This window comes from Gavialis gangeticus, unplaced genomic scaffold, assembly GCF_001723915.1.
Source record: "Gavialis gangeticus isolate Ggan-Ray unplaced genomic scaffold, GavGan_comp1, whole genome shotgun sequence".
NCBI classification, from domain to species: domain Eukaryota; kingdom Metazoa; phylum Chordata; order Crocodylia; family Gavialidae; genus Gavialis; species Gavialis gangeticus.
In genome coordinates, this window is record NW_017729032.1 from 59,563,621 (window position 1) to 59,576,466 (window position 12,846).

Below are 12,846 nucleotides of genomic sequence, written 5' to 3' on the forward strand. Positions count from 1 at the left end.
CCTATGGGCATGTCTACACTGCATCCATGCTGTACTCAAGAGCTCTACTGTGAAGTACAGGCAGTCCTCAACTTACAACATTTCACGTTACAATGTTTCGCACTTGCAGCATTTCTAAATTGACACCCTGTGTCAACTTTCTGACGTCAGTTTAGACTTACAACGTTTGATCTGATGTGACCCCATGCCAGCGAACAAGTTGCTGTGTCACCCATCTCCCTGGAGAACATCTGTCGAAACTTCCTTGGACACTTTCTTTAAGAAAGCAGACAAGACTCCAGAAAAACCTGCAGCCAAGACTCCTGAGAAGACTCTAGCCAAGAGCCCTTCAAAAAGAATTTCTTTACCATCCGAGCCCCCAAAGTCTGGAATAGCCTGTCATCAGAGGTGGTTTAAGCACCAACATTGAACACCTTCAAGAGAAAATTGGGTGCTTATCTTGCTGGGATGACCCCAGCTAACTTCCTGCCCTTTGGGCAGGGGGCTGGACTTGATAATTTTCCAAGGTCCCTTCCAGCCCTAATGTCTATGAAATCTATGAAATCTATGAAAAAGTCCAGCAAAGGCACCTCAAAGAAGTCCTTCCAAATCAATATGATTGCTATTTACAATATAAATACATTAATGTAGCTATATTACTCATCTATAATTGATAGAGTACAAAATTCTGGGGTATTTTTGGCGAAAACAGGGTATCGGGCCTTAGTTCAGGAACAATCCCCCACTTATACCATTGTTTCCTATGGGAAAATCAGTTCTGAGTTACAACATTTCAACTTAAGACACGGTTTTCAGGAACCAATTGTGTCGTAAGTCCAAGGACTGCCTATACACCCATAAATGGAACTAATCCTTATTTCCCTTTTCTTTTATGTCCCATAAGCCATTAAAGTTTTAGGAACCATAACAGAGCCTATTTTGCCTTTTTCCTGTGAGTTTCTTTGAATCACATAATATCAGTGGTTTTCAAACTTCCTAAAGTTACAGAGCCCTTTTATATCACTTCTGCTGCTGCGACACCCCTAACCGTATTCTAAAAGCTGACATGGAGCTAAGTGACCTGGCCCCACAATGGTGGTGCACTGCCTCCTGGCCTGCTCTGATATTACCCCAATCTCTTTGCAGAACCCAGAGTTCCACAGAACACAGTTTGAAAACCACTGACATTTATGCTCTCTGGATGAAACTTATTCATATGACTGGACAGTGGAGCAAAGTGGAATTTTGCAATGTAGATTTGGCCTGAGCCTAACTCAAGAAGACACATTTGACTATATGAAATGTCTGCAACAGCATCTCTGTGCAGGTGCAAACTGCTGTGCATTTCAAAGGCTGTAAGATTCAGATTCCAATGATGATACATGAGTGTCAACTCTTTCACTATCCAATAAAACATGGTAGCGAGAAGAGACATTTCACAAAATGTTTGCTTATGTGGGGAGGAATGCAAAGGACTAGTTTGTGGGGAGAGGAGAATGTATATTAACATGGGTAGATGTTCAATACCACATGGTTGTGTTGCCATCATGGCAATTGTGGCAAATGTGGCCACTAGGCATACATCCTCTTCCATTCTCTTCCTTTTACAGAGCTGAGATGCATTTGAATTACATTGCGGAGAACATATAAAACACAGTGGCCTGATTCTCATTTACATTGGATCTACAAAAAGGTAACACTCCGTTAAAATAAATGGGGGTACTGCTAATTTACACCAGTATGAAATCAGAACCAGGCCCATTACTGTTACAGCCATTTACAGATCACCTGGTACTTCTATACACAGTCATCAAATAATCTTTCTAATGTTAATGACCCAGCTCCTTTCTGTTACTTTGGTTATTTAAATGGAGCTGCTACAGATTTATTCCCTAACAGAATAGAATTGGGCCCATATTCTGTATGAAATGATTTTATTATCTCTTATAGGAAGGCTCCTGTTTAGCAAACCAACCACAAAATACCTGCCAGACTACTGAGTCCGTTCTCTGTAAAAGGAAGTGACATCAGAAGTGACAGCCTAATTTTAAGTTTAACCTACAGCCTGATAAAGATTTCTCCTTTTTTCCTTCAAGATGAACCTAAGTCACTAGAGCTGGATGCCTTAACTCGGGAACCACAATCAGATTTCAAGACATTCAGATTTCACGTTCCCATCCCAGTTTAGCTAACCACTTTTTGATGTGTGCTATCAAAGTAGCTTCTCTACTTTAACTCTGAACTTTTGCAACTGCTTGAAACACTTCTTGATATGGAAAAAGTAGAAAAGGGTCTCACTATGTCTAGACCATGTTGGACAGCAGTAGGGAGTGTTACCATGAATATATGCCCTGCTCACTCAATTCTGCTCTGAATGCTGTGTCACAGATGTAGCAAAAGCAGGTGGGAAGAACATGTTTTCCTGGTGACACTCCTTCATACCCTCTGATGCAGTAAAGACATGTATTCAGTTGCTACCTATTTTTTTTCTCCATTATTCTTATACAAACCCGGCACCATACTAATAGGGAGAGGGAAGACAATGGTGGAGTTCTTCTCAGTTGCCATTGTGGTTAAGGTCTGCAGGTAGCGCAGTTGAAGTGCTACTGGAGATTCAACCAGCACTGTGGAGGCCTGTGTGAGTGCTTTTGAAGCATTCATTTCTCCTTCAGCTGCTACAACCTAAAATAGGATGGAAATGAGCACTTGTAAAAATGTACAATACAGCAATAAGGATCAGTCTGGGTCATAAATGTACCACATTTCAACCATGAGAGGAAGAGTGCTGCCCAGGGGTGGATCCTGGGGGGTGCAGTAGTATAACTGCATCCCCCTTTGATTCCTGCTTCATCCAAACTTGAAAGCCAGCTTCCCAGGAGGTGCAGTGGCATTTCTATTCAGGCAGCCCAGAGGGAGTCAATTGACTTTATGGCTCCTTATAATCTATTTGATCCCTACTAATCTGTCTTCACTCCACAGGTGTTAACAACTCCCTTTCCTTTTTAATGGCCTTGATGTTCCATTAATGAATCTATCCTCAATTCTGCAGTTTTGCTATCTGTTATACATTCCTCGTAATATATCTCTTCTATTTCACAGCCCTGCAGGCTGTTTTTTGCTTTAGCTAAGAATCTTAACTCAGGTTTGGTAATATTAATTTAGATGCATATTAACTCTGGTGTGAAAATGATTGACAGTGAAGTGCTGGGTGCACTTTCAAGATGCTTAAGAAGACTAGATTTTGTTTTACAAATCTGAACAACAGATGCACATTTAACACTAGTGACTACAGGACTGATAGAATAATTTCTTTTGACTATTTTTGCCCAGCTTTTGTCTACCAGATTCATGTGCATTACTATAACATTATATTTATTTTTGCTTTGATCTTAAACTGAATAATATAGCGCACTCCCCTACCATATTAGTAAAGCATCTAGTCTCTCTTCAACTGGAAAAAAATATGTGTTGTTATATGTAATGACACCATCTGCATCCCCATTTTCAAAATTTGTGATCTGCCCATGGTGCCTCCAGTCTCACCTTAGCTCTAGCCTCTCGTGTTGCTTCTGCTTCAGCTGCCATAGCCCTCTGCATCTCCACAGGGATCCTGACATCTTTGATTTCCACACGTGCAACTTTGATTCCCCATTTGTGAGTGGCACTATCCAGCATAGCCTTGAAAATAAAAGCACGATGACTATTGGAAACAAAACGATGGGAAATACACTCCCCAGAATGTTGAATGCACAGTAGAATGTTTGATACTAATCCAGTGTTTTAAAAAGATTTTTTTTAATTAAACTAAAAAAGAATAAATGGGAAGAAATGGTACTCTTCACAGGGGTATTTCATGGGTTGGTCCAAAGGATAAAGAAACCCAATAAATTACTGATTGTGAATTGTTCTAATCTGTTGCATGCATTGAAGAAGCCAGAATGTACTTTGATGGAGTTAAGGTCATTATTTTCAAACATCAATTTTGCCTGATGCTAGTCATTTTGGATGAAACCATTAACTTCAATACTGGTTAGAAATGAACTGGGGCTGCAGTTTAAATAGCTCGTGAGAGACTGTATTTGTGGGGCAAGATACAATAGAAATCTGCTGGTAAAGAAAAAGGAGCAAGAAGCTATAAAAAATTTGGTATAACTAGCTAAAAGAAAGGCATTCAACCTTTCATAGCAGGCAAGACAGTATGTAATGAGTCACAGAATAGTGATAGTGATAGACTGATACACTGTATTTTTGACATTCAGGCATGTATCATAATGTCAAACACATGAGGGTTCTGGTCCACGACTACGGCTATTCCAATACTGTGAATTAACAATGTTTTGACTGTTCATCATTACATTGGATATAACCTTATGATATATTGCCTCTCCCCCTCAGTATCTCCTGGCTGCTGTAAGGGAACATGTCTGTGTATGCTGAGTTGCAGGAGGAAGGAGGCTGCTCCTTTCTTTTGTCTCTCTCTCTTTCTCTTTCCTGGGTGCTAAGAAATAACATTTTCTTTCTTTTTGGATCTCCCTCTGTGCTGCCAAATCAACAATTAATTGATTGCTAAAGTGAAGAAGGTAGTTTTAACATTGGAACAATTCTGTTCAATACAATGCAATACAATTACTTTTATTGAAATGACATGAAGATAAACTATAATCAGGTTTAAACTTTAATCAAGTATCTATGCAAGAAAGGCCTTCCCAAAACCAGTATATCTTTCCACTGTTGCACATTACTGCTCATTTTTGACGACCATCTATATTGTCTTGTGTACTTCTCCCAAGGTTACATTTAAAAGATCTTGCTTGCTAGTTTCAGGGGAATCTGGAGAAGTATCTTTATAGTATTTCTTCCATTTCCTTTCAACAGCAGAATATGTGATACATGAAGAAAGATGATGGAGTATTAAAAATCACTTTTAAGAAAGTGCATTCCTTTTCAGTGTGCATTTTCATAAAATGAATCGCTCTGAATAGTAACAAAAAACATTAGGTGTGGATTTACCTGAATATTATGGGCAATCTCTTCCCTACTGGACAGGATCTGAGACAAGTTTTGTGTGCCTAGAACATTTCTCAGAGTTGTCTGTGCCAGCAGGTAAGTTGCCAAATGGACATTAGAGACATTAGCCACTGAACTGATCGCACTGTAGATTCGGTAGTAGACCACTCCATCAACTTGGGTAGTTACAGAATCTTTTGTGAGGATCTGCAACAGAGAAAAATGTATAAAATCAAATGATGATCAAAAATACAGAGATCCCAATGTTGATGAATCTTTTGTTTCTGCCATCATGAGAAAAAGGTCAAGGTTAAACCCATATGGCTAGTGTATGTACCAACCCGTACAGCTAGTGTGATTAAGGCAGACCGGTTCCTGTAGCCAACAGTACACAAGGCAATGATGTGGCTGGTATCATACCCAGCCATCTTTGGCTCCTCAGTTTGGCAAACTGAAGCCAGCCTTAAGAACAAGTCAGAAGGTGGTCTCACATTCATATCTCTGGAGCCATAGTGAGTTACCTTCATTTTTTGCCATCACATCTCAGAATGGGGTGGCCATTATAATCCAAGGAAGCTAAGACAAATTGGCTTCAAGGCAGAATCTGGTACAAAATATTTAACTGACTAGCCAGTGGTCTGGTATCAATTTCTGATTCTGAGTACACTGTTACTTCAGTGAAGGCTTTTGAAATAGCATTGAATTAGTTGTCTATCAGATTCACTTCATACTAGCAACATAAGTTCAGGTAATTGTACACTGGTTTATCTCTTGATTTGTGTGGTTGCTGGAGAGAGAGAGAGAGAGGAATAGTTATATTCAACTGTGATTAATTCCACCTCTTTTATTTGGTCTTCTCTTGCTCATCTTTGGCTGTCTCTAATCTCTTGTCCTATTCCTACCTTATGGTGTCTAACTCAAGATTCTGAAAGTAGTAAGGAAGAACCTGATGGCTTAGACAATGTTGTGGCCTGAGCTGGCATGGCTGTAGGCCTTAAGCTCTAGATCTACTCTGGTGCTAGTATGTGGACGTCAGTGAAACAAATGAAGCAAATTCTTTACCACTGCTAAGCCTATAAGCAAATGAACAATGTTTTATTTATCAAGCTGATGCTGTACAAATCACAGCTTTTGTACATTTTATTTCTAAAATAAATGGCTACAGAAGAGTTCTTACCTCTTGCGGGGGAATGTTCCAGGTAACAGTTCTCAGATCCACCTTGGTAAAAACATCTGTACATGGAAGTACCAAAAGCAGACCTGAAATGTTAAGAAAATCCTGAGTTTGAAACACTTGTCTGTGAGGGCTAAACCCTAATCCTAATATGCTGTTTATACATCAAGCAGACATATAAGCATATATTAATTATGGTGATACTTCATTCCCACAGTAGTGAGTTTTTCAGCATTAGGTGAAAAGGGAAAGATTTTATATTACATATAATGGAAGGAAATGCAAAGGTATTTAGATTAATTTAGCATGGTTAAAGGGGTAGAGCACAGAACTCATAATCAGGAGATCTCAATTTAGTCTCATACCTACTACATAACCTTGGAAGACTTACTTTGTCTCTGTGCCTCAGAAACTTGTCTACTTGCACTTTGAGTTATTTAAGTCTTTGGGATCATGGACCATTTAGCATACCTCCTCTGCTAGCCCCTGCCCAACTGTTGTTCTGTAGAAAGATGGCGGGGGGAAAGAGGGGCAGGAGGTGGATGGTTCGCATTGACCCTTTCCACAGCACGTTTTCCAATCAATTTCCTTTCTTCTGTGTGGTGCAGACATAATTATTTTAACATACTTGCTATAATAATAATCCAGGCACTACTGTATCATTGATTACTGTACTACTTCATTATTGTATTATTTGTATTATAATTTAGTCCCAGTGGGGATCCTGTGCTGTACAAACACACACATGCACATGATGCGCTCCAAAGCTTGGGACTTTAAATACACAAGATGGCTAAGCAATAGAAAAAAAGAAGTATCATCATGGCCACTTTACATGTGGAAACTGATGGAGTTAAGGGTCAGATCCAAATCTTTTTTGTAGGCACTTAAATGGGACTGGGGCAGAATTTAGGAACTCAGAGGCCAAGGTCCCATGGCCTTCTCAATCTAATGGGATTTCCATTTCCCACTTCCCAGGAGAGTATGCTACCATCCACCTGGCTATCCATCAGACTGGGCAGGGACATCACTCACTCCTCTGGCTGAAATTGAGATGGCTAGGAGTGCAAGGGTTATGGGGCCAGAAATACAGCAAGCAAGAAACCTTCCCCCTTGGCCTGTGAGAGAAGTTCTGGGTTCTGTTTCCAGGACTGTGTATATAGTTTACATTAAACAGCTGGTTAATAAAATAAAAAAGAGATAATTCTGGGTCCAGAGACCAGAACCCAGGACTCCCCTCTCATACTATATTCAGTATACTCAGTGTGATTTAGGCACCTCCTTTCTGGGTGCTAAGAGTCCTGAGATGGCAGGACTGCCTAATGGGCATGCATCTATGTTCTGAGAAGAGCCTAGTGTTTCTGATCAGCTCACTGTAGGCCCCTTCCTGTTCAGCACCTAAGTGCTCTGGATTACTCATTGAGGGCAGCTAACTCTGTCCATTGACTGGCCAGGAAACTAAGATCCCAGCACTATCAGTTTGGCTCACCCTCCTGGGATACAGTATCTAATGTTTAGGCACTGCAATACTCAAGTGGCGCTTTTGAGAATGATTTGTGTCCAGCCCTACATGACTTGGCAGAGGTCACCCAGGAAATCTATGGTAGAGATTGTACTTAGAGCTCTCAAATTCCAGTCAATTGTTTTTATCATACATTCATCTTTTCCCACCATGTGAGAAAGCCAAACTGATTCTCAGGATTTGATGACTTCCTGTGTTGTGCTGACTATTAATTTGGATTGCCCCTTTAAATAGAGCAGCCAACAAACAAGGAGCAGATGCACCCCTCAAGGTGAAAGAGTCACTTTGTACAGTTCATAGTGCCCTGGTCTGAATCATCCACACTTGACCAGGGCTCAGATGAACTTTCACAGCCAGAACAATTCCACATAGTCTCCAGAAATCTTCCTAGAATAAAAACACAGATACTTACCTGGACCCTTGGCTTTTTTAGGCAATATGCGTCCCAGCCTAAATACAACCGCACGTTCGTATTCTTTGATGATCTAGGGAACAAATGTCAAAGTATATTAAAGAAACCAACAAAATGCATGTCCAACTACACATTTTCTGGCTTGCCCTCCAGCTATTTTTTTGCTGTGAAATATGAGGCACTGATTCCACAAATACCTATAAACCTGATTCAGCATGTCAGTAGCTTCATTGGTTTCACTGTGAACTACTAATGGCTCCTATTTCAAATTAAGTATGTACCAAAGTGTTTGCAGGACTAAGGCCTAAAATTCCTTGGAATGGGGACTTGCATTGATATTTGTCTTTACTTATGTTTATCACTATGTCTGTGTCCTTCATCAACAATGAGCTTCTCAAAAACCTTTGTAAATTTATTATCCTACCATCCCTATAAGGTAGGGAAGTATTATCTACAGTGAACAGATGAAGAAACTGAGGCACAAAAAATGTAAGTGGTTTTTCTAGAATTATATAGGTAGTCTGTAGAAGAAGAACTGACACACCATTCTCTTGCCTCTCAGTCCCACAACTTAACTCCATACTCAGCCTCCTTCCATCCTGGTCAAAAAAGAACAGGAATAAGATCATTTTCTCAGTGCTCCCATTCCCATCAGCTTACCTTGACACACGCCCAGATGGAGAAAGGGAACGTTAGAACCACAAAGAGGAAAGAAAGGGAAACCAGGATCCAACCACAGACACCAATTCCTTCCTTTCTATCAGCTATAGAACACAAAGAGAGAAATCTGATCAGGCTCTTGGGCTTATAGTCAAATATTTGGCAGAACAACAAAATAGCTCCGCCTGTGGGAGACAAACAAGGCCTCCCAGTACATTTTAGTGGAGGAAGCATAGAGCTCTCTGCTGTTCTGCTCACTGCCCAGCTCTGCTTCCTTCCCTCAGCACTTGCTTATTGACTGAGGGGTTCTGGTCATGCCCGGAGACCCCCCACTGCCCAGATCAAAGCCACGGCTCTACTCAAGCCGAACAGCCCGTTGCATAGAGTGGTTAAAACACACCAGTTTCAATGGCCGATGGACACAAAGAGTGATGTATCTAGCACTACTGACTCCTCAGCCTAGATGACCTAGTGCTCATTGACAGGTGGATCAAGATGGGGAGGACAGATACAGTGTTTGGGGGTGGCATTTGGTATAAGCCTGGAATAGGACTATGAGCTCATGCTTTCTAAAGCCATAGCAGGACACCTTAACTACTCTGACACCACACACTGGCACCTGCCCAGCCATCAAAAGTTATTTTGGGGAGGGGAGAGAGGACCAAGAAGCTGTTCTTCTTTTAGGATGAAAGAAGATACTGAAGTTGTAGCACTTTTCACAGGAACAGCTGTGAAGAAGAACAATGAATGGGACAGTTCAGTTGAATCATGTGTACAAGTTCCTGAAGGGCAAAGGCCTTTTAGACTGGGAGAGCAGCTGGGGCATAAGTAAAAGGAACAAGGGCAGCAGCAAGGAGTGGCTGTCTTTGGGGGAAGGCTGCCTTAGAAGAAATTTTGGGAGCAGATTATGGTGGCAGAATGTGATTTTTGCCAGCCTCCTACTGAGAACAAGTGAAGCTGAAAGTAGCTGCCACTTCCAACCCTTCGCTCTGCACCCCCACTACAGCTGTCAGAGGGAAATATAAGACTTGAAGGACTCAAATCTAGTCCCTGCATTCACAGGGAACATCTACCTAAGGATTTGCGTGAAGTCCCAGAGCTCCAGGAAGAAGGCATCTTCAGAATCAAAGTGCCTGGATCCCTGCTCCAACCCTGCCTTCTACTGTGGTCTGGACATGGTCAGGGCAGGGCTGTCACCCATGCAAGAACTAAAATGTTTTCCCTGCCCATGTGCTTGTGCTTGTGCTTCTCCCTGGCAAGAAGACTTAACTTTTTCAAAACACCTCCCCGCCCCCACAACTGTCTATGAGGAAAGGGGCCTGCTGTGCTTGACTGCTGTATGAGCCAAGTTTCTGAGGTCCTTGCCACAGATTTATTAACTCACCTTGTCTTTACCCAAGAAGACCAAGTGTCAGGCTTTGTTCTGAATGTCCTGCCTTTCCTGCTAAAAGCATCTTGGCTTTTGTTCTCACCCATTTCAATGGAAAAAGACATTTAGATCCACAGTCAGAGCTAGGAGCAAGCTGGTGACTAGTAAAATATTCTCTCTCCCCTCACCATTGCTAAAACAGATTACTCAGACAGTTCCTCTAAGGAAATGACCATGCAAACCTCAAGAGAATATATGTATGTGAGGACAGGACAGAATCTTTGGGGGTTAGTGTTGAAAACATGTTGCTTCTTCACTCCAGCTACTGCCCTATTAGGACAGATCTACACTGCAAACTTCTACCAAGTCCACACGAGCTACTTCCTTAACCAGAAGATTATGGCCACGTTTGTACTGTGCTGCTGGCAGACTAATTAGCATTATCATTCCACGGTGGAGCAGCACAGCAAGTTTGAGGGTGGCGCTCTTTGGTGTGGTAAGTTTTTCCACTAACTGACAGGTGATAGCTGGTACATTAAGTGGCAGGCAAGTGGTTAAATGTCTCTTCTATCAAGTCAAAGAGAGCAGGATAGATTAGGGGGTAGACAGCATTAGAAATAGTTCAGCCAAACCTTAACAGGGAATCAATAGAATTGTTTTATTTGCGTACCAAACTTAGGCACGAGAGCTTCCTGAACTATTTCAAAATGATTCTGGAAAGCCTCACACATCACCAATAGTTGGGTAGAAACACACTAGCTGGGACTGATTTGGGACCAAATGCTCACATTTTTACAGACTGCCATCTTGCCTTTTTCTCAGCAACTGAGTATTGTGAGCCAGTAAAGGTAGGTGGTGCATTTACAAAGCACATTGGTACAATTGACTACTGCCAAGAGAATTATCCGAGAGGTGAGGAAGTCAACACAAACAGTTTGGACATTTTTGTGCAAATCTTACCACTATCACTCTGAGAAGAAGCAGCATACAAGAATATAACTATATAGTACTAAACCCAGACTAAGATGTCCAAAACCTCCCAAGATGTCTCATTAATTTCAGGAACTCCTTCTAATTAGTGGCCAAAGCTCTGAAAACCTTTGGGCTTCACCATCAGACAAATAGTGGAGATTATGAGAAAACAAGCTGCAAGACCTGACAGTGTATCCTATAGATCTACCACCTGGTTTCACCATACCAAATAAGAGATCCATCACAGCAACAGTATCAGAAACTCACATGTGCACTGCAATCATCTATTGGACAAGGAGATAGTGGAGAAGACAGCCAAAACATAAAGGACATCTAATAAACTACTGCTATCTATAATCCTTCCGTGGAAGAACAGGCTATGTCAATAGAGCCACAAAGTGGATGACAGTCTTTTGGATATCAAATTTTAATGTTGCTTTTTAGCAGCAGTAGAAGAATGACAAATAGAAGTCTACTGGGTCTATCCTGTAAAGATGGAGGCATGTGAAATGAGTAACTGATTTTTTCCCTCGACTCCCGTCGCCTTGCTTTCTGCCAGTATTAAATCTGAAGACTGACATTTGTCATGTTTATCTTACTCACTCTGATGATCAAATGCAATGTTAACAAATAATGGCCAATAGTTGTATAAATGTAGGTTTACCGTCTGCTCCAAGTACGAGACCCTCCTTGGGAATTAGGACTGTGTTTTAATCATAGAGGAATTTTACAGCTGCTGAAAAAGGCATACAGTATCTCAGCCTCAATCATCCTTCATGTATTTAGGCCCTGATTTCTTCCACCCTTATTTACCCACCCAGCACATACATCTCAGCTGACAGGACAAATTAGCCCTTTTGACCTCTGGAGAAAGTTGCACATCCCACTGCTTTCAGGTAAGGGTTGGGATATATTGGCAGGAGTTTAAATAGGATGGCTTTGTTTTTGGCCATGGAGATTTAGGATTTTAATCTCCAAGGAATCAACCCAAGGCTTTTGACCCACATTTAATTTCACACACACGAGTTTGTTATTTATTGAAAGTAACACTGAAAAGAGGGCTTACCAACTAGATTCTCCACACTCTCTTTCCTAGGTGTATTTGTCTTAGAATCCATCTCATCCTAGGGAAATTCTTATCACCTCACAGGCAGATACACTTTCAAAGAGCACAAAGGTCTGGAAAAGAAAAGTACAGCAAGAGAAGGACAAATTCTCATCTGTGTGAGAGCTCTCCTGGGGTTAGTTGCCCTGGTGAGGACACAATGTTTACAAAAAACAAAGTCTAATGGGTCACGTTCATCTCTGAAGGAACTCTACTGTCTTCTGTGGTTTTACCACAGGGATGAATTTGGCCAAGCCCTTTCAAGTCAGTTCAGTGCTCTCCTTGGGAACAATCAGCACGTAGCTCAACAGTGAATGACACCATTTACAAGGCCAGATTATAAAGGGAACAAATGATCAAGGCAGAGCATGAGCTCTTCAGGGCAGGGACTTTGTCTTACTCCATCTTAGTACAGCGCCCACTGTAATGGGACCCAATTTTGATTACAGTCCCTAGGTAGCACTGTAATACAAATATTCCCTAAGGCAAATTCTTCACTCAAGTTAATTTGAGATACCTTAAAATTTTTATTGCAGGACCCAGAGGCCAACCAAATGGGAGGCCTTGTTGTGCTAGATGAATCAGATGAAATTCAAGAAGGACAAATGCAAAGTTCTGCGTTTGGAACGGAATAATTGTATGTGCA

At 41.3% G+C, this 12,846-nt stretch overlaps 1 protein-coding gene across 1 annotated transcript; it reads right to left on the bottom strand.

Moving 5' to 3' along the window:
• Positions 1-1,924: 1,924 nt before the first annotated feature.
• On the bottom strand, positions 1,925-12,329 carry STOML3 (stomatin like 3). The gene is made up of 7 exons (XM_019525586.1): positions 12,162-12,329; positions 8,755-8,858; positions 8,095-8,167; positions 6,164-6,246; positions 4,990-5,193; positions 3,523-3,657; positions 1,925-2,661 (listed from the first exon to the last, which is right to left on the bottom strand). Exons 1-7 carry the CDS (start codon positions 12,211-12,213, stop codon positions 2,458-2,460), a joined length of 855 nt encoding a protein of 284 aa, XP_019381131.1. The 5' UTR covers positions 12,214-12,329; the 3' UTR covers positions 1,925-2,457.
• Positions 12,330-12,846: the final 517 nt, after the last annotated feature.

Bases quoted from the DNA above. Each gene is read 5' to 3' on its own strand.
- STOML3 (XM_019525586.1), bottom strand. From the start codon at position 12,213: ATGGATTCTAAGACAAATACACCTAGGAAAGAGAGTGTGGAGAATCTA. The intron at 3,658-4,989 runs GTAAATCCACAC...TTTATTTTCAAG, and splicing joins AGATTGCCCATAATATTCAG to GCTATGCTGGATAGTGCCAC. The intron at 2,662-3,522 runs GTGAGACTGGAG...ATCCTATTTTAG, and splicing joins CACGAGAGGCTAGAGCTAAG to GTTGTAGCAGCTGAAGGAGA.